The 20,529-nt window shown below is 46.0% G+C and overlaps 1 protein-coding gene across 1 annotated transcript in view; it reads right to left on the reverse strand.

The window, feature by feature from the left end:
* Window positions 1-20,529, reverse strand: part of IQSEC1 (IQ motif and Sec7 domain ArfGEF 1) — a 437,145-nt gene that overhangs the window by 285,984 nt on the left and 130,632 nt on the right. The window contains exon 2 of the mRNA XM_077116395.1: window positions 5,412-5,441. Within this exon, the coding sequence (XP_076972510.1) occupies window positions 5,412-5,441 (30 nt within the window). The remainder of the gene's footprint in view (window positions 1-5,411; window positions 5,442-20,529) is intronic.

The raw sequence follows: 20,529 nt of genomic DNA on the forward strand, positions 1-20,529 counted from the left end.
TTTTGCAAAGCTAATACATCCGGATGGGCCAAAGCTCAAAGGAATATAACCTGGTATGCCCTGAGGAGGTTTACCATCTACATGTCCCAGGCCACCCTACTCCCTGCTTCCAGAAGGAGCCATTTTAACAGCTTCTTGTGTCTCCTTTCCACTGTTTATTGGTGCAAATAGGATAAGTAAGAGTATATGTTCTCAGTGGGTATCCTTGTTCTTGGGAAATGTACATGCAAGTTTTAAGGGTTCAAGGATCATGATGTATACAACCAACTTTAAAGTGTATGGAAAATACATAATCTGGAGATGGATGGACGGACGGACGGATGGATAGATAGATAGATAGATAAAGTGATCACAGAGTTTAACAGACAATGGACCAGGACAGATAAGCTGATGGGAAGAATGATATGGCGCATGTGGCAAAATGGTAAGAGCTGGTGGAGAGGGAGAAAATGAAAAAGTTGGTGGATCTGGTGTGACAGTGTGGAGCTGCCATGTACCCCAGAAAAGCCATATTCTTTTAATCCAGTCTTGTGGGGCAGAGCTATTGTGGGTGGGACCTTTTGCTTATGTTGTTTCCATGGAGACGTGATCCAGCCCATTCAAGGTGGGTCTTAATTCTTATGAGGATAAAAGTCAGAGCAGTTTAGAGAGCCCAGAGATGTTTGGTGACAGAGAAAGACACACCCAAAGAGAGCTCACTGAAAGAGAAGGTGTCTCCAAAGAAGCAGGCAAGGACCCACAGAGCTGAAAGAGCCTCTGAAGCCAGAACCTGAAAGTACTGGAACATGGGAACAAAGGAAAAGCAGATGCTTCCCAGGTGACAGAGGTGTACCAGATGCCAGCAGCCTTTCTTCAGAGAAAGTAGCCTCCTATTGACACCTTAATGTGGACATTTTCACGGCCTTAGAACTGTAAACTTGTAAACTAATAAGTCCCCATTGTAAAAATCAACCTATTTCTGGTATATTGCATTCTGACAGCTTTAGCAAACTGAAACATCTGGGTATCTGGGGAATGGGTAAGGAGTATGGTTAGACTTCTCTTTATGAGTCGATATTATTTTTGCAGCTGTCCTATAAGTTTGAAATGCTTTCAAAATAAAAAGTTAAAAGAAAGAAACTATATATTCTTGCAGCATAAGAAACACACTCTCCTGTGCCCTTGACAGTACGTTCTTGAGACTTTTTCCCATTGGTACACAGAGAGCCTCCCCCATTCCTTTTTTTTTTTTTTACTTTTTTTATTAATTAAAAAAAAATTAACAAACAAAACATTTAGAAATCATTCCATTCTACATATATAATCAGTAATTCTTAATATCATCACATAGTTGCATATTCATCATCTTAGTACATTTGCATCGATTTAGAAAAAGAAATAAAAAGACAACAGAAAAAGAAATAAAATGATAATAGAGAAAAAAAACTATACATACCATACCCCTTACCCCTCACTTTCATTTACCACTATTTCAAACTGAACTTATTTTAACATTTGTTCCCCCTATTATTTATTTTTATTCCATATGTTCTACTCTTCTGTTGATATAGTAGCTAAAAGGAGCAACAGACATAAGGTTTTCACATTCACAGAGTCTCATTGTGAAAGCTATATCATTGTTCAATCATTATCAAGAAACATGGCTACTGGAAAACAGCACTACATTTTCAGGCAATTCCCTCCAGCCTCTCCACTACATCTTAAACAACAAGGTGATATCTACTTAATGCGTAAGAATAACCTCCAGGATAACCTCTCGACTCTTTGGAATCTCTCAGCCACTGACACTTTGTCTCATTTTACTCTTCCCCCTTTTGGTCGGGAAGGTTCTCTCAGTCTCTTGATGTTAATTCTCAGCTCATTCTAGGGTTTTTCTCAGTCCTTTAATGCTGAGTCTCAGCTCATTCCAGGATCTTTGTCCCACGTTGCCAGGAAGGTCCACACCCCTGGGAGTCATGTCTCACGCAGAGAGGGGGAGGGTGGTGAGACTGCTCATCATATTGGCTGGAGAGAGAGGCCACATCTGAGCAACAAAAGAGGCTCTCTTGGGGGTGACTCTTAGGCCTAAATTTTAAGTAGACTTGACCTATCTTTTGTGGGGTTAAGTTTCACGTGAACAAACCCCAAGACTGGGGGCTCAGCCTATAGCTTTGGCTGTCTACACTGCTTGTGAGAATATCAAGAATTCAACTTGGGGAAGTTGAATTTCTCCCCACTCTCACCATTCCCTGAAGGGGGCTTGCAAATACTTTTCCAGTCACTGATCAAATCACTCTGGGATTCATCGGGGGATCACTCTGGACAAACCAATAAAATCTCATGTGCTACCTGAGATTCCAAGTACTTATGACATTCAATCAAACTATCTACATGAGTTATATTAGGAAATGCACTAGTCAAAATCTAAATTTTGTAACAAATAAACATTTTTTGCTTTAGTCTCACACATGTGACATTTTAAAGTATTAGTTATCTATTTTCAGCACCCTGCAATAATGACAATCCTTTGTTCTTCCTCATGCAAAAACATTTTTAAAATTTGTACATTGTACATTTCACTATTATTATACACTCTAGGCATTCCTAGATTATACCACCTCGATCTTTACCATCTATCTTTCTTTCTGATTTCATTTATGTCCCCAGCCCTCCTCCCTCTATCATTCTCACATGCAGCTTCATTCAGTGTTTTAACATAATTACATTACAGTTAGGTAGTATTGTGCTGTCCATTTATGAGTTTTTGTATCCAGTCCTGTTGCACAGTCCGTATCCCTTCAGCTCCAATTACCCACTATCTTACCCTATTTCTATCTCCTGATGGTCTCTGTTACCAATGACATATTCCAAGTTTATTCACTAATGTCAGTTCATATCAGTGAGACCATACAGTATTTGTCCTTTAGTTTTTGGCTAGTCTCAGTCAGCATAATGTTCTCTAGGTCCATCCATATTGTTACATACTTCATAAGTTTATTCTGTCTTAGAGCTGCATAATATTCCATCGTATGTATACACCACAGTTTTTTTAGCCACTCGTCTGTTGATGGACATTTTGGCTGTTTCCATTTCTTCACAATTCTAAATAATGCTGCTATAAACATTGGTGTGCAAATGTCTGTTTGTGTCCTTGCCCTCATGTCCCCTGAGTAGATACCTAACAATGGTATTGCCGGGTCATATGGCAATTCTATATTCAGCTTTTTGAGGAACCGCCAAACTGCCTTCCACAGTGGTTGCACCATTTGACATTCCCATCAACAGTGGATAACTGTGCCTCTTTCTCCACATCCTCTCTAGCACGTGTCATTTTCTGTTTTATTGATAATGGCCATTTTGGTGGGTATGAAATGATATCTCATTGTGGTTTTGATTTGCATTTCTCTAATAGCCAGAGAGTTGAGCGGATCTTCATATGCCTATTGACCATTTGTATTTCCTCTTCTGAGAAGTGTCTGTTCAAGTCTTTTTCCCATTTTGTAATTGGGTTGGCTGTCTTTTTGTTGTTGAGTTGAACAATCTCTTTATAAATTCTGGATACTAGACCTTTATCTGATATGTCGTTTCCAAATATTGTCTCCCATTGTATAGGCTGTCTTTTTTCTTTCTTGATGAAGTTCTTTGATGCACAAAAGTGTTTAATTTTGAGGAGCTCCCATTTATTTATTTATTTATTCAGTGCTCTTGTTTTAGGTGTAAGGTCCATAAAACCGCCTCCAATTCTAAGTTTCATAAGATATCTCCCTACATTTTCCTCTAACTGTTTTATGGTCTTAGACCTAATGTTTAGATCTTTGATCCATTTTGAGTTAACTTTTGTATAGGGTATGAGATACGGGTCCTCTTTCATTCTTTTGCATATGGATATCCAGTTCTCTAGGCACCATTTATTGAAGAGACTATTCTGTCCCAGGTGAGCTGGCTTGACTGCCTTATCCCCCATTCCTTTTTACAGCTGCATGACATTCCAATGTGGACATGGACCACAGTTTCCTTCTCTGGTTAATTTTACTGATACTGGCTACACAGTCACATTCTTTAGGACTTTGAATGGATCCAAAGTGTCTCAGGCTGTACCCAGAATACCCCATGGACCTTCCCTCTGGAATTCCTGGCTCCCAGCCATTCTGATTCCCAGAACACCTCCCCCAGCCCTGGCCTAGGGGTAAGGATCCCCACAGATGCCACTAGGTGCTGCACCACCCCACCTGGAATCCTTCACCCCACCCTGTACAGGGCCCCGTCATTATTATACTCCCTTAGCCAGCCTTTTGAGTTGTGTCGCCCTGTTTCCCACCCACCCCACCCCCTCTCTCTGTCCCATTCTGCTTCCCTGGCTCCGACTCTCTGCTTTTGTCTCCTGACCCTAAGTGCAAAGCTCACCCCTTGGACGGAGTACAGAATCCGTCCTCTCCATGAGCCTCTCTCACCTCCACCTCCCACCTAGAGGACCCCGTCCCAGCCTGCTGTGCACAGTTCCAAGTGTTTGTCGCAGTGAGACCCCTGACAACTTCTCATGTCCAGGCAAGGTTGACCCCAGTCTGGTTTCCTGACACCTACCTGGCCAGGGTGTGTCTGGGACAACCACTCCATAACCTGGAAGTTTCTCTGGTGCCACTGCGGCCTGGGGAGCCCATGTGTCTCTGGCATTGGCTCCTAGCCCCCACCCCTTATCACACTGGCCTCCCACCAGTCCGCCACCTCCCATCCACTCCACGGCCTGGAGCAGCCCCTCAGCTGGGGCACAAACACCCCAGGGTGCTGGCTCCAAAGACTCCCTCCCTTAGTGTAGTCATTACCCCCAATCAAGACCCCGCTGTGCATCCGCCACCCCCAACCCTCTGTGGTGGGGGCTGGGAGGGGGTGAGGGTCTCAAGCAGAAGTAATGTGAAAGCAAGGGTTTATCTGTCCCATGCATCATGGAAACATGCTCACTTATGTAGAAGGCTTGCAGGGACCTATCCCATCACCACACACCTTGTCCCCCCAGGGAGAGTCCGATCCCAGACTCTTCTATCACAGCTGAGGGAAACCAGGCCCTCGTCAACGGAAGGAGCAACTCCCCACTCTGGGCACATCCATTACAGTCCCTCCCAAATCCAGTACACCTGCACAGTCAACTCAACTTCTTGTTCACTGACACCGAGTCAACACGCACAGCTCCTTCCAAACAGGGTTTATGGTTCCAAGGGGGGAGGGGTGGGGGGGCTGGGGGGGCCAAGGCCAAATGGAGGGGCAAGGAGAGCAGGGAAGAGCACGTGTCCAACACTCAGCGTTCTGATGTGTTGAGACCCCATCAGAGAGAAATCAAAGCACATGGTTTCATTAAAGCTCCTCGTTGCTCACCCCCGCCCCACTCCCAAGGCAAGAAGGCCCCAGACAGAACAGACAGAAGTTAATAAAGCACATACCTGATGCTCCGTGAGCCTTCTCCTTCAGACCTGCAATGGCAGAGAATACACACTTAGAATGCTGGTCCCTTTCCCTTCTGCAGACCCAGAGATCCCCAGATACCCCAGAACTCCCTTCTCTAGCCTCTACAGGCTGCTCCCCAGGCCTGAGAGATCCGCCCTCCAAGGTTCCTTCCATTTAGAACCCTTCCTTGAAAGTCACCTCCTCCTGGGAGTCTGTGGGTGTCCTTACAGCCCCCATTACCTTGGTTGTAATAGTTCAACCAGGATTTGTGAACTCCCCAAGAGTCAGGAAGCAACCCCATAGGAGGGGCTAGTGGTGCCGGAGCTCTCCAACTGGAGCTCTGCCAGGTAGCAACTAAATGAATGAATGAATGAATGCACCAACAAATAAGTGAGTGGGGGTGGTGCAGCTGGCCTCACTGCATCCCCTACTTGGTATTTCCAGCATTATTTCCCCACTATCAGCTCCATTCCCTGGTACCCAGAAATCAATTACACCACTTTAGACAAGCCTGAATGTCAAGAAAACGGGCAGTTAGATTGTTATCGCACACTCGAACTTTCACAGCGACTGCAAAACAAGCTGCACCAACAACGCCGCCTTCCTGCTCTGTAAACCCAAGGAGAGGGATTTGGGGATTAAACCACCCGCAGCCAAGGGCTAAAAGCCTGGTCGGGCCTCCTTGGTTTTAAGGAGCGAAGGGTCATGTGCGAACGCATGCAGGAATCTAAACCCTGGATGTCCCAAATGCAATATGATTGCCAGAAAGCTAGAGAATTAAAAACACACTTAACCCAAAGTCAGATGACTTTTATGTGTTTAAATTGCCTTTGCAGTAATTTTACAGAAGTCGGGGCACTGGCTGTGCAGCCCCCAACAGCTCATAACGCACAGGGGATGATTTTTTTTTCCCCACTGAACCATTTTTCTTTCTGATTTTGGAGACCCAGTCTCCAAAACCTTTTTTTTTTGATCCCGCCTTTTTAATGTCTGTTATTTGAATAGCAGATGCTCTCAAGGATGTCTTTCAAACCAAAGACCATGTGAAGGACAAGCCCTCTGGGTCGTTAAGGATGTAAACACTGACAGCTGGCTGGCAGTTTGGAAGACTCTGGGCTGTCCAAGGTTCTCTCATGACAAAATTGTATAGAGAAAAGTCCTGGGGATCCCTCAGAGCCAAAAAAAAAAAAAAAAAAAAAAAAACCAAAAAACCAGGGCCTCTTTGAGTCTCCTCTTTATCTTCTGAAATTCAAAATCTCTACCAAGCACCTGACTCAGAGAGACAACCAAGCTCCTTGTTCATTACTTTTGATCCAATACAAAATAAAGTCCATCCGTCCTAAACCCACTCTCATCCAAACTAACTCTCATTCAATCACCAGGAGTCAAACTAACTACCTTCATATGTCTATAAAAATCATCTGTCATCCCTAGATCGGTGAAGCTACTTCCAATCTGGCTTTCTTAGCTGCAGCAGAATGCTGGTGACTGAATGAAATGCTGAAGCCTGCAAACCCAACTCGGGTTTGTCTTTCACACTTAGTTTGCCAGGGCTGCTACAGTAAATACGCTGTTGGCTTAAACAGCAAGAATATACTGGCTCCCAGTTTGTAGGCCAGAAGTCCAAAAATCAAGGTGCAGGCAAGCTGTACCTTCTCCAAAATGGGTAGCATGCTGGTGCTGGCTTGTTGGCAGTCCAGCTCTGCCTTGCCATATGATGGTCTGTCTCTTTCCTTCTCCTTCTGAGGCTTCTACTTCTGTGTCAAAATTTCCTGTTGGGGCATAATGGATTATGACCCACCCTGCTTCGATTTGGCCCCATCGTCACAGGATCTTTGAAGACCCTTCGAGGATCTCACCTTGTAAATAAGGAACAGAGCTTATGTAGTCGAGTGCATTCTGAAGCCAGATTTGCACACTGTGGCAAACCACTGCTTCCTACACGCCACGCTCCTGTCATGGATTAAGCGGCCAGTGTCCAAACAAAATTCAATCCATTGCATTGGAAATCAGGACAAAGGTAAATGGAAGGGGGCCGAGGGGGGCTGAGGATGGTTTTCTCTTGCTCTAGATACTGGCTGCCCAGGTGGTTTCACCGTGTGAAACACTCACCCTACCCTGTTCAGGATGCATGGTCCATAAAAAATTGCAAAAAGCACATGAGAAGGAGAAGGAGGAAGAGGCAAAGAGGATATAAGATTAGCCATGAGTCGATCATTGTTGAGGTTTGGTGGCAGATACTGGGGGATGGTGTCCCTCTACTATTTTGCCTCCTTTTGTACATGTTTAATTTAATTTTCCACACAAAAAAGTTAAAACAAAACATATGAGTGTATTTGGGTGTCAGGTGGTGAGCTGAGCATAGGGTAAAGACTGTCTTTTTAAATTCTCACCACAAGGTTGTGAGGTAGACTCCAAGAGGCTGAATAAACTGTCCACCTCTCACAGTCAGAAGCCAAAAGAGATGGGTTCAAATTCAGATTCATCGTCAAAGTTGAGAAGTAAATCAGAGCATGTCTCCCCATTTTGGGGTGAGAGGCCCATCAGAGAATCTGATTAAAGCCATGGAACTTAACCATGGTACTTTGAATCTGCATGTACTCCAGAAAAACATGATCTTACATCGAATCCATTCTTGTAGGTATGAATCCATTGAGTAGGACCTTCTCATGTGGTGGTTTTAGTTAAGGTGTGGTCCAACTTATTCGGGATGGGTCTTAATCCCATTAATGCAGTCCTTTATAAATGGAATGAATACCAAAAGAGAGAGAAAGCCACAGGAAGCAAGAAGCTGAAATGGGGAGGGCCACGGTGGCTCAGCAGGTAAGAATGCTTGCCTGCCAAGCTCGAGGACCCGGTGCCTGCCCATGTAAAAAAAAAAAAGAAGCTGAAATGGAACCCAAAAGAGAAGGAAAAAACCAACTGATATTGCCACGTGCCTTGCCATGTGGCAAGCTAAGAACCTAGGGTCACTGGCAGCTAGCCCCAGGACACCAGTTTTGGGGAGAAAGCATCGCCTTAACGATGCCAGCTGTGTAGTATCCTCTTATATTGTAATTAAGTGGGCATATCCCTTCTGAGATTAGTTTATAAAGACTGCAGCTTCCATCTTGCTTGCTTATGCACTCTGTCCCTTGCATTCCCTCTCCTTCTCTCTCTGTCTCAATCTCAATATTGAACCCGTCACCCTGGGGGAAAGCCAGCTGCTGTGTCCTGTGAGCGGCCTTCTGGACAGGCCCATGTGGGGAGGACCTGAAGCCTGCTGCCAACGGCCTCACGGTTAAACCTCAAAGTGGGTTCTCCAGCCCCTTGAGATAATGCAGCCCCAACCAAGAGCTTGACTCCCAACCTCATGGAAGGTCCTGCTCCAGAACTGTCAATTAAGCTGCTCCTGGATCCCTGGCCCTTGGAAACTGTGTGAGATTATAAACGTTTGTTGTCCTAAACTGCTAAATTTGAAGGATATTTGTTACGTAGCCAAGATAACTAATATATCACTCCTTCTCCATGTCTATCATATTACTGAGTGTCACTTGAAGCTATCTTATGGATGTTGGTTTACTGTCTGACTTCCTCATTAGGATCAAAACTACACCAAGGTAGGGAATGTGTTATGTTTACTGTGGGGTCCCTGTGTTGAATGGCTGAAGCTCACTGATGCCAGGAGTGCCATCATTCTGGGATGTCCTGTCTCTAAAAGGCCAGGAGACACCAGGGAACAAGCACAGGCCTAGAGACATAGACCTGGGTTCCAACCCCAGCTCTGTCCCTTACTGGCTTCCACATGATCTTGAAAGTCACTTAACCTCTAGGAGCCTCCGTTTCCTCATTGGCAGATTAGGGACAGTAATGGCACTTAGCCTCTGTAGTAGTCAGGTTCTGGGGTCAACTTGGCCAGGTGATGGTGCCCAGTTGTTCTGTTGCTGTGAACTTAAATCATCAGCATGTGAAATTCATCTATGGCTGATTATGTATGTGACTGATGAAGAGGAGTGCCTTCCACAATGAGTGAATTTAATTTAATTAGTTGAAGGCTTAAAAAGAAGAGTCAGAAGAGAGCGCAGCAGAGCTAAGCAGCCAACACACCTCAGCTCCGAGCTCAGAGCCAACAGAGAGCCAGGCATTTGGAGATGCAGAAAGGAACTACCCTGGCGAGAGCCTTTTCAACCCAGAAACCCAAAGACGTCACTGTGTGCCTTCCCATGCTCCCATGTGACAGAGAAATCCAGATGAAAGCTAGCTGCCTGTGCTGGTTTGAAACTAGTATGTACCCCAGAAAAGATATGTTTTAATCCTGATTCAATCTTGTGGGGGCAGCCATTTCTTTTAATCCTGATTCAATATTATAGGGCAGAAATATTTGATTAGATTATCTCCATGGAGATGGGGGGCACCCAACTGTGGGAGTGACCTTTTGATTAGATGGAGATGTGACTCCACCCATTCCAGGTGGGCCTTGATTATTTTGCCAGAGTCCTTTAAAAGAGGAAGCATTTTGGAGAGAGCAGAGCTGACACAGATGCTGACACTAGAAGAAGAGAGACATGGATGTTTGGAGATGCTTGGAGGCCAGCAGACATTACCATGTGGCTTCTCATGAGATGTTAAGCAAGCCAAAACCTGGAGAGAGCCAAGGGAAGCCCTGAGATGAAAGCCAAACCCAGAGAAGCAAAGTGAGGACCCCACAGGAACAGAGGCTGAAGCAACAGAGCCCAGGAGCAAGGGACTAGCAGATGCCAGCCACGTGCCTTCCCTTCCCACCAGACAGACTTGTTCTAGACCCATGAACCTTTCCTGAATTAAAGTATTGTTCCCTGGATGCCTCAATTTGGACATTTTCATAAGGCATACAACTGTGAACTTGTAAGTTATTAAATTCCTTTTATAAAAGCCATTCCATTTCTGGTATATTGCATTCTGGCAGCTTAACAAACAAAAACACTGCCTTTCCTCCAAAGAACTGTAAATCTGTAACTAAATAAATCCCTGTATAAAAGCCAATTCCTCTCTAGTGTATGCATTCTGGTAGCCTCAACAAACTGAAACAGCCCCGAAGAATGTTGTAAGGTGACAAGGCAAATAAGTAGCACATGGAAGATGCTCAATAAAGCTGCTTCTCTCACCCCTGAAGCTGCCATCTGAGAATGTGTGCTCCCTGCCACTCAGCTGCTCACTGAGTGCTCTCAGACAGACCTATGGACACATGGAGGGAAAGGTGAATTCTGTAGTAGAGAACCCAGGGTCCAGAGCCCAGCTTGGACACATTGACTGAGTGAAGCATGACTGAGCTGGCTCCAAGCTCATGCACTAACAGCAGCCTGCTGTACGGCCATCTTTTCAACTAAGAATGGCACATTCGGAAGGTGACCTTGAATCCCAGGGTGTGTCATTGCTGAGGATGCAGAGAGAAGAAGCAGAGAGAGGTCAGAACAGGCACAGATAATGTTTGTGTGTATGTGTATGTGTGGTCAATGAAGCCACAGAAGGCCAGTGCTGGGTATCCGGGAGACACCCGGAGCCCTTTGGGTTCCTGCAGATGAAGATTTTGCAAACTGGCATGAACATATGCAAGCTCACAGTCCTGTTAACCCACTGCCTGGGGGACCATCCTCAGCAGATCTTCCAAAGGCAGGGTGAGCTTTTAAATATGAGCGTGCTTAAGCCATGCCCTCCAGTCACAGCCACTGCGATACGAATTCCAGTGCAAGGAGTTTATCTGGGAGGTGAAGGTCAGGTGGGATGGGGACAATGGGAGGTTAGACTCATTAGAGAACCGTGGGAGTTAGTGCGGAGCGGCTCCTTGGGGCTCTCCCACTCCCAGGGGAGGCAGGTGGGGTATTGGCTGAAGGCTGGTCCTGGGGTCAGTAATTCTCCACCCCTCAGCCTGCCGCATACATGACAAGGCACCTCCAGCACTAAGAGAAAGTCCTCTGGTGCTGGCATTTGGAAGTCAGGCCAGTGTGCACTGAGGTGGCAAGTGCAAGGGGCTATGGCATCCTTGAATTCCAGCAGGGGTGGGTGATAGCCAGGGCTCCCCTGGGGGAAGGGAGAGCATCCCTGAGGTCATTATTATGGTACAATGGATAAGTGAGGTCTCCAATGTGGTCTTCAGAAGGTCATGGGTACAAGCGATCATTCCTTATCACTACTGTTTCCATTCTGTCCTGGATCCGTAGATGGACTCAATCTACATGCTGAGTTCCATTCCTCCTTCCACGCCCTGCTGCCCTTCATCTCTATAAGGCTTAAAACTACATTTCCCAGCCTCCCTTGCTGCTAGGGTCTGCCTTCACCCCTCTGAACAGGAAACAGAGGCGTCTGGGTTCCCCACAGCAGCTGGCTCCAGGCTCATGGTGGCAGCCGTGTTTCCACGGCAACAGTCTTGGGTGGGGTTGAGTGATCGTCCAGCCCGCATTGCTGCTGCTTTTGAGGCACACAAGCTTGGTTCCCTGGTAATTCTAGAATCTCAGTCCTAACACCCATTAATAAACATGACACTAGGGAGAGTGGATACTGTCATCTGCAACTGAGTGTGCTAAGGGATACAGATTCAGATTCTAAAATTACATCTGTTGTTGTCTTGTGCAGTGAAATAAAGCAATGCATAAGAAAGACAAGCAGAAATCATCTGCCATTCCACCACCTGGAGGTAACTGCTGTAACGTTGTGCATATTAACTTCCGGGCTTTGTTTCGTGTCCATTTTTTTATATCGTTGAAATCACCCGATTTATACAATTCCACACCAGTCTTGCTCACTTAACACGGATTATAAACATGTCCCAGTCACATCATCCATGAGGCCTGCAACAGCCCCCCAGACCAAGGTCCATCTTCAGCCATTCTTGTAACACCTGCCCGAAGGGAAAAAAGCCCAAACTCTCACACAGCCTAGAAGCCCTAGCAGTTTGGCCCCACCCACTCCCCCAGCTTCCTCCTTGGCACCACCCTAAGTGTGAGGGCTAAGAGATGACTGGTGCAGGTGAATCGTCTGGGATTTTGAATAAAATTCAGATTCTGATTCAGGAGGCACAGGGATGGGACCTGAGATTCTGCATTTCTACAAAGCACCCAGGAGAATTCCTCAAGACACCCATCCTTATGCTCTCCTCCCTGCTCTTTCCATCAGGGAACCCAGAGGAGAAAGGAGAGGCCAGGAGCGGCCGCCATATGCACTGCCATGTGCAAGAGGAGCTCAGAGCCCAGGATTGCCAGCAGCCAGTCCCAGAGCCCAGAGTCTTCAGGGAGAAAGCATCACCTTGATGATGCCTTGATGTGGATTCTCTGTTAGCATTAACACTGAGCTAATAAATTGTTTAAGCTGACCACTGTTTAAACTGACCATTGTTTAAGCTGACCCATCACATGGTATTTGCTTGAGCAGCCCAGGAAACAAAAACAGTTAGGTTTACAACCCGTTCTGGGGTGAGCTCTTCCTTTCAGACCCTGGGATAACTCACTGCTCCTTGGGTGGGGCAGTGGATATCTAAGGCTATTTTTCCTACTTGCCCTCTAACTCCTCATCTTGGGCCATCCCCTCATCTTTTTTTCCCTTAAGGACACCCCTCCCCAAAGTTGACCTTCTATAATGCCAGAGTCAAAAGGTAAACACACACCTTAGATCTGGCCAACCCGCAAATTTCTTCCTCTTCCTGCTGGGCTGTGAGGCCAACATGGAAAGCCAAGTGAAGGTGATTCCTGATGACAAAATTTGGGGCCCGGGGTCAAACCAGACCTGATGTTGGCTTACAGCTGTTCTAGTTTGCTAGCTGTTGAAATGCAACACACCAGAGATGGATTGGCTTTTAATAAAATGGGATTTATTTCATTAGTTCTTCAGAGGAAAGGCAGCTAACTTTCAACTGAGGTTCTTTCTTACTTGGGAAGGCACAGGGCCTTCTCTCCAAGCCTTCTTTCCTGGCCTCTGGGTTCCAACAACTTTCCCTGGGGTGATTTCTTTCTGCATCTCTAAACGCCTGGGTTGAGCTGCGAGTGCTGAGATGAGGTATGCTGAGCTGCCTGGGCTGTGCTAGGTTGTGCTCTCTCATTTAAGCACCAGCCAATTAAGTCAAACAACATTCATTACAGCAGGCACGCCTCCTAGCCGACTGCAGATGCAATCAGCAACAGATGAGGTTCACGTACCACTGGCTCATGTCCACAGCAACATAACTAGTCACCTTCACCTGGCCAAGTTGACAACTGAACCTAACTACCACAACAGTTGTACTGAGGTGGGGCACAGAGGAGGTAAGACCAAAGCCGTCAAAACAAAGCTCTTGTTTGAACACTAACACTTACATGTGTCAGAGTGTTCAGCACAATCTGAGAAGGGAAGAAGATTCCAGAAAGAGAAATATCAAAAGGACACATTCACCCACAGGTACACACACAGCACACACATGCACGTGTGCACACAACTGTGTCAGGAAGGTGGCCCAAGTCAAGGAGGAAATTCTAACCACAATATTGGCATGTTTGCACAATAGGCGATTAGCTTTGCAACAAGAATAAAAATAAGCGGCATGTTAACCAGCTATTAAGTAACTTAATGAGAGCACAAATCAAAACACCATTTAAATATGGTACAGCAGGCCTATTTGGAGTCTTAAAAAAGCCTCACGCCATTCATATCTCCCCAAGGAAATGCTCAGTGTTGTTGCTAATATTTTATTTTATTTGATGGCCTTCAAATGTACCATCTCATGGGATCCCGGGAAAAGGAGGACTCAGAGAGGTGAAGGGACTGATCAAAGTCACATACGTCATGGCAAGGAAGACACATGGACAAAGCTTTTCTTACCAAAACCCTGTGTTTGGCCCACTGCCAGAGGCATGTTTACAGGCTTAAACTGGTCCCCTCCCTTATATAAGTCTCTTCTTTTTTTGAAATGTTTTTTATTGTTAAATATAACATATGTACAGAGCAAGAGAAGAAAAAAGCAATAATTGTCAAAGCACACTTCAACAAGTAGTTACAGAACAGATTCCAGAGTTTGTCATGGGCTACCATTCCACCCTCTCAGATGTTTCCTTCTAGCTGCTCCAAAACACTGGAAGCAAGAAGGAATATTAATATAGTAATTCAGGAGACATACTCCTTTGTTAAACTCTATTTTCTCTGTAATACTTCCTCCTTCTCCTTTGATCCTTCTCCCAATCTATAGGGATTTTTAGACAATGCCCTTTCTGACTTTTTTCATATTGAAAATAGGCGTCAATAGTAAAGGATCCTCCGGGAATTACAGATTCTAGGAAAACAAACTTAGTGCATGAAAATTTTATAGGGTCTCAATTCAAGCCCTACGTGTCCTTAAGAGTTAACAGGAGTGACGTTGGTTGGGTTTTTGTCAACTATGGCAACTGGCACTATCTAACTGAAGCTTGCATCAATGCAGCCTCCGCAATAGCCTCTTGACTCCATTTGATCTCTCCTGGCCTTTGATATCTTATTTTATTATACTCCTTTTCCCTCTTTTCTTGGGAGGGTATTGTTGATCCCACAGTGCCAGGGCCAGACTCATCCCTGGGAGTCAAGTCCCATGTCATCAGGGAGACTTTCACCCCTGAATGTCATGTCCCAGGTAGGGGAAGGGTGATGATTTTCCTTACAGAGCTGGACTTAGAGAGAAGGGCCACATTTGAGCAACGAAAGAGGTTTCCTGGAAGCAACTCTTAGGCCTCATTATGAGTAGTCTTAGTTTTTCCCCTACAGAAATAAGTTTCATAAAAGACAAGCCCCTTCTTTATTATTACTATTTATTTTTACTTTTATTGACAAATCTTCACACACATACAGTCCATATGCAGTGTACAATCAATGGCCCACAATATCATCACATAAAGTTGTATATTCATCACCATGATTATTTTCAGAACATTTGCATCACTCCAGAAAAAGAAAGAAAAAGAAAAAAGATAAAACTTACCCCTCCCTCTCATTGACCACTAGTATTTCAATACCCATTTTTTTTATCCCTTAACTCCCCAATTATTTATTAATTTTTTATCCATATTTTTTACTCATCTGTCCATACCCTGGACAAAAGGAGCATCAGACACAAGGTTTTCACAATCACACAGTCACACTGTAAAAGCTAAATAGTTATACAGTCTTCTTCAAGAATCAAGGCTGGGTGGGCCACGGTGGCTCAGCAGGCAAGAATGCTTGCCTGCCATGCCAGAGGACCCGGGTTCGATTCCTGCTGCCTGCCCATGTAAAAAAAAAAAAAGAATTAAGGCTACTGGAACACACAGCTCAACAGTTTCAGATACTTCCCTCCAGCCCCTCCAATACACCACAAACTAAAAGGGGATATCTATATCTATATGCATATAGATATATTATATATATGCATATATAGTTTAATGCATAAAGATAACCTCCAGGATAATCGCTTGACTTTATTTGACATCTCTCAACCACTAAAACTTTATTTTGTCTCATTTCTCTCTTCCCCTTTTTGGTCAAGACGGTTTTCTCAATTCCATGATGCTGGATCCTGGTTCATGCTGGGATTTCTGTCCATGTTGCCAGGGAAATTTACACCCCTGGGAGTCATGTCCCATATAAGGGGGAGAGCAGTGAGTTTACCTGCCAAGTTAGCTTAGAGAGAGAGGCCAGATCTGAGCAACAAAAGAGGTTCTCTGGGGGTGACTCTTAGGCCTAATTCTAAGTAGGCTTAGTATATCCTTTGCGGGGATAAGTTTCATGTGAACAGACCTCAAGACTGAGGGCTCAGCCTATTGATTTGGTTGTCTCCACTGCTTGTAAGAATATCAGAAATTCTCCAAATGGGGAAGTTGAATATTTCCTCCTTTCTCCCCAGTCCCCCAAGGGGACTTTGTGAATTCTCCTTTATTCACTGTCCATATGTGAATCTGGGAGGTATTAGGGCATCACACTAACCTGGAGAAACCAACAAGATCTCACATCCTATTCAAGATTCCGTGTACTTACAGTGTTCAACTAAACTGACCATACAACTTAAATTAAGTAATGTGCTACCCAAAACAAATTTTGCAACAAATAAACACCTCCCCCTTGGGTCTCACACAGAAGTGGAAGTTTTAAAATATGGAAGATATCATCCTTTACCCCAACCCACAACCACACCCACAGCTGTTTTCCCTCTTCCTTCTCCCCCTCTTTTCAAGATCCCCCAACCCAAGGACGTTGCCATACACTTGAAATAGCACTAGTAGGCCTCTGCTTCCAGAGCTTCTCCACTTGTCCTTATTTGCAATTTCTTCCCTATTACTGATGATTTAGATACTTGTTATGCAAACGACAGCTATAGAGACCCATTCCACAAAATGCTTACATGCCTCTTTTAAGGTCTTCTTCAACTTAAAAATAAAATCCAGTCCTTCTCCTTCCCCGCACCCCCCACCCTGAAATGGCACTCAGGGATACCAGCCTGGTCTGCTTTGCTTTTCTTCTGAAAGGGCCTGGTGAGAAGCTCCCCAGCCACCCACCCCTTGGCCCATAGGAGGAACCCCCCTCTCTCAGCCTCCTGGGGTCCCCCGTTCCCTGGCTTCTGACCTGTTGGGGGTGCAGGAGGGCTAAAGGTCAAGGACACAGCTCCACTGCCTGGCCCTGACTTGGTTTCCACTCAGATCCCCTCTCTTCCGAACCTCAGGCCTGTTCAGTCTTTCAAGGGCTTCTCCACTACAAGAGTAAAGTGACACACCTTCCCCCCCACCCCCAGGGCAGAAAAGCCCCAAACTGATGGCACCAGACAAGTCCGTGACTGCTGCCGACTCCTGTTCCAAATCATCTCAGGGCCTCTCGCCTCCAAACCTGGAACCCCGGCCTCTCCTGCATCCCCAGGCTCCCAGGGACCTCAAACCCCAGGATCATCAGGAACCCCCTTCCTCTTGAGTTATGTAAAAACATTAATGATCCTGCAGAGTTGCCTGGAAAGCATCTGGCTAACAACAACAATAACAATTATTATTATTAGAACAACTAACACTCACCACTTCCCTGTTCTAATTCTGTCAGGTATTAGCGACTCACTTAATTCTCACTACCCGTCCCCTGGGGAGGAAGGTACTATTTTTTATTCCATTTAACTTTTCCACTTTATAGAGCTGTTTTGTTTTCATTGCCACGTCTTGTTAGGACAAATCAAATAGTACAGAGCCATGTACAGAGAACATCAGCTTCTCGCACACCACTGGCTCTCTCTCCTCCATCCCCTTCCCAGCTGTGTGACTTTAGGCAACTCCCTACCCTCTCTGAGCCTCGGGTGGCTTATCTGTGAAAAGAGCATCTGAAAATGAGCAAAGGAATGAGAAGGGGCTTTTGAGACTAAGGCAGGTATACAGGGAAGAGAAGCCAATCTCGTTTTGCTGGCTCGACACAACACAGGTGGTAAAACAAACGCTTTTGGAACGAAGCAGCAGATGAATGGGCGAGGAGCCGCCCACCTCCGTTTTCCTCCTTTTACATCATACTGTGAGCCTGGGTTTAATAAGTCCAGATGGTATCTGCTGCTCTCATTAAAAACCCTTCTCCAAAGAGCTTCCCATTTCCCCCAGAAGAGGAAAAAGGACACCGCGAGCATTCCGAATCAGGATAAAACTAGAGGGGGAAGCACTGGACTCTGTTATTTCCATCTCACACTGCATTTGAAAAATGCCTCTGCCAGACCTTCTTGATCGATAGGCCCCACGGCCGGAGAGACAGGCCTTGTGTCTGGGGCGGCCGGGCGTGACAGATGGGACAAGCACGGGGCTCGGCGTGAGTGATGGGGTCATCAGTGCCGCTTCCTGCTCCCGGGGTGAGAAGTCCACATCGTTTCCTTCTGTAAATGTCCAAGGGTAAAAGGTTTCTGTGGCCAAACAATCGATGGACTTTGGACCAGGCAGGAGGCAGTGAGCCGAAGCCTCAGAAATGAGCCGGTCAAATACGCCTAGCCTCTTTAAATGTCTCCTGCTGTCCCCGGGGCGAGAATTAGAAACTCTTCCAGGTGGATGATTTTCAGTAGGGGAGGATGTATGTGGAATAAGAATTACATATCCAAAAGGGTGGTGTCAAGTTCTGAGCAAGTGTTACTTCCTCACCCATGCTTATTGAGTTCACTTGGCATCAAAGCCTCCATAAACCCAGGAGCTTAACTGCTGGGAACTCCCTCTGAGGGCAAGTTACCACATAAAGGACCACAGACCTGGGATTCAGGAGGCTCCCTTTCCTTATGGCAGTTTCCCAGTTACCAAAATGAGCCTGGGCCAGAGCCTGAGAATGAGATTCACCCCTCCCCTGTCCAGGGGGAGAGGGGCAGGGAAGCGGGCTGTCCTCAGTCTCAGCACAGCTGCCCCGGGGCAGGAGAAGCAAGTAGGGTTGCCCCCCTCACCCCCAGAGGGAAAAATTGGCCCCACAACAGCAGACAAAGATGGCAGTTCTCAATTTAAAAAATCAAAAAACAAAAAAGCAACTTTTGAATAATTGGCGGTATCTCAAGATACCTGAAAAGTCATGCCTGAAAAGTAGAGAGCTCCCTGTCCCTGGAGGTATGCAAGAGTCGGGGTTGGTCGAGTGTGCCTGCAGGAGCTGCCACTCCTCCCCGTAAAAGCAAATCCAGAAAACTCCCTCAGCAGGTCAGCTAAGAGCAGCCCACATGCTCTCACAGGTGAAGGAGATTTAGATCACATGCTGTTTGGTTTGTCAGGGCTTTCTGCTTGATCCAAACTCCCACCTGATACCTGGTGCCGGGAAGGGGCTGAGCAGGGGCAGTCTCTCCTTCCAGAGGCCCATCAGACAGTTCAGTAGAGAGCTGCCTGCTTAGGGTGCAAAGCTCCCGGAGAGGGTAACGGGAGACAGCCAGGGACCCAGGCTGGGGAGGCAAGGGAGACAATGGAGGAAGCTTCTGGAAGGAGGCCGAAGGGGCAAATACTATTTGGACAAGAGCACAAACTTGTCTTCCTTTTTCCCTGGAGGACCCTGGACTAAGCCTCCAGAGCAGGGTAACAAATTCAATCAGGCCCCACCCCACGTGCCCTCTGGGCATAGAAAAGGGTCATCTGGACCATCTTTGCCACAGACAGGATGTACCAGTATAGAAGGTGTGTCTGCAGCTAAGACACATCCTCATTATCCAAATAACATCACAGGAGAAACTTTTTTTTTTTTTATATATTTTCTTCTTTCCTCCTCGAGCTAAATGCCTTGAGGTCTGAAGCCTGCCATTGTGGGGGGTAGAGGAGATGTAGCTTATGGGCTGGGGAGCAGAAAGTGCTGGAGCAGGGCCTGGCACACAGCAGGTCAGTCTTCCACGAGCAGTTGTTAAATGAAGAAAGAGGTGAGAATGGGAACGTTGCATGTGGGTCAGGAGGCATGCCAGCTGCACTTAAACAGAGAATGCTGAGGAAAAAAAAAAAGAGTGAGGGGGAATTGCATGGAGTCAGAGGGCAAAAGGCCCTGAAATGCTAAGCCCGGGAATTACTACACATTAGTTTAGCAGAGCAATAAGGAGTCATGGTAGGATCTTGAGCAGGGGAGTGATGTGCGTAGGTGAAGGAGCTTTAGATCACCTGCAGTTTGGTTCGCTAAAGATTACTTTAGTCCTCTAGCAGTGCTGTGCAAAACAGTGTACGATGGGGATGCAAACAACCAAAATCATAATGACTAGCGCTTATTAGGGGTGGAGGCAAATGCCTGGCAGCTTTCTGAGCTCTTTGTACAATTACTTCATCCTATGGTCACCCAACAACCCTGTACGACCATTATCCCCTTGTACGGTGACCTGCCCAAGGCTGCAGCACTGGTAAGTGCTGGTGTCCAGCCTCAGCCCCAGGCCGTCTGGCTCGAGGTCCCCGGGCTATCAGTCAGAAGCTCTGCGTCCTAGGTGGTGCCTCTGGGAAAGTTCCTTAATATTCTGGACTCCAGTTTCCCTCTCTATAAACTGGAAGTGTAGGATGCCTGTCTCTCAGGGTGGTTCTCTCTGGCCCCAAGATTATTCTCTTTTCTCTGCACTGCAGAGTGAGATCACCATTAGAGAAACTCACATGCCTCACTATTATCAGGAGGAGAAGAAAAAGGAGAAAACAAAAAGAAAAAGAAAAACCTCATAAGATTTCCTTGAAAAGGCAGTTTTAACGCAGCTGGCTG

Source organism: Tamandua tetradactyla, chromosome 9, assembly GCF_023851605.1.
Source record: "Tamandua tetradactyla isolate mTamTet1 chromosome 9, mTamTet1.pri, whole genome shotgun sequence".
Lineage (NCBI taxonomy): Eukaryota > Metazoa > Chordata > Mammalia > Pilosa > Myrmecophagidae > Tamandua > Tamandua tetradactyla.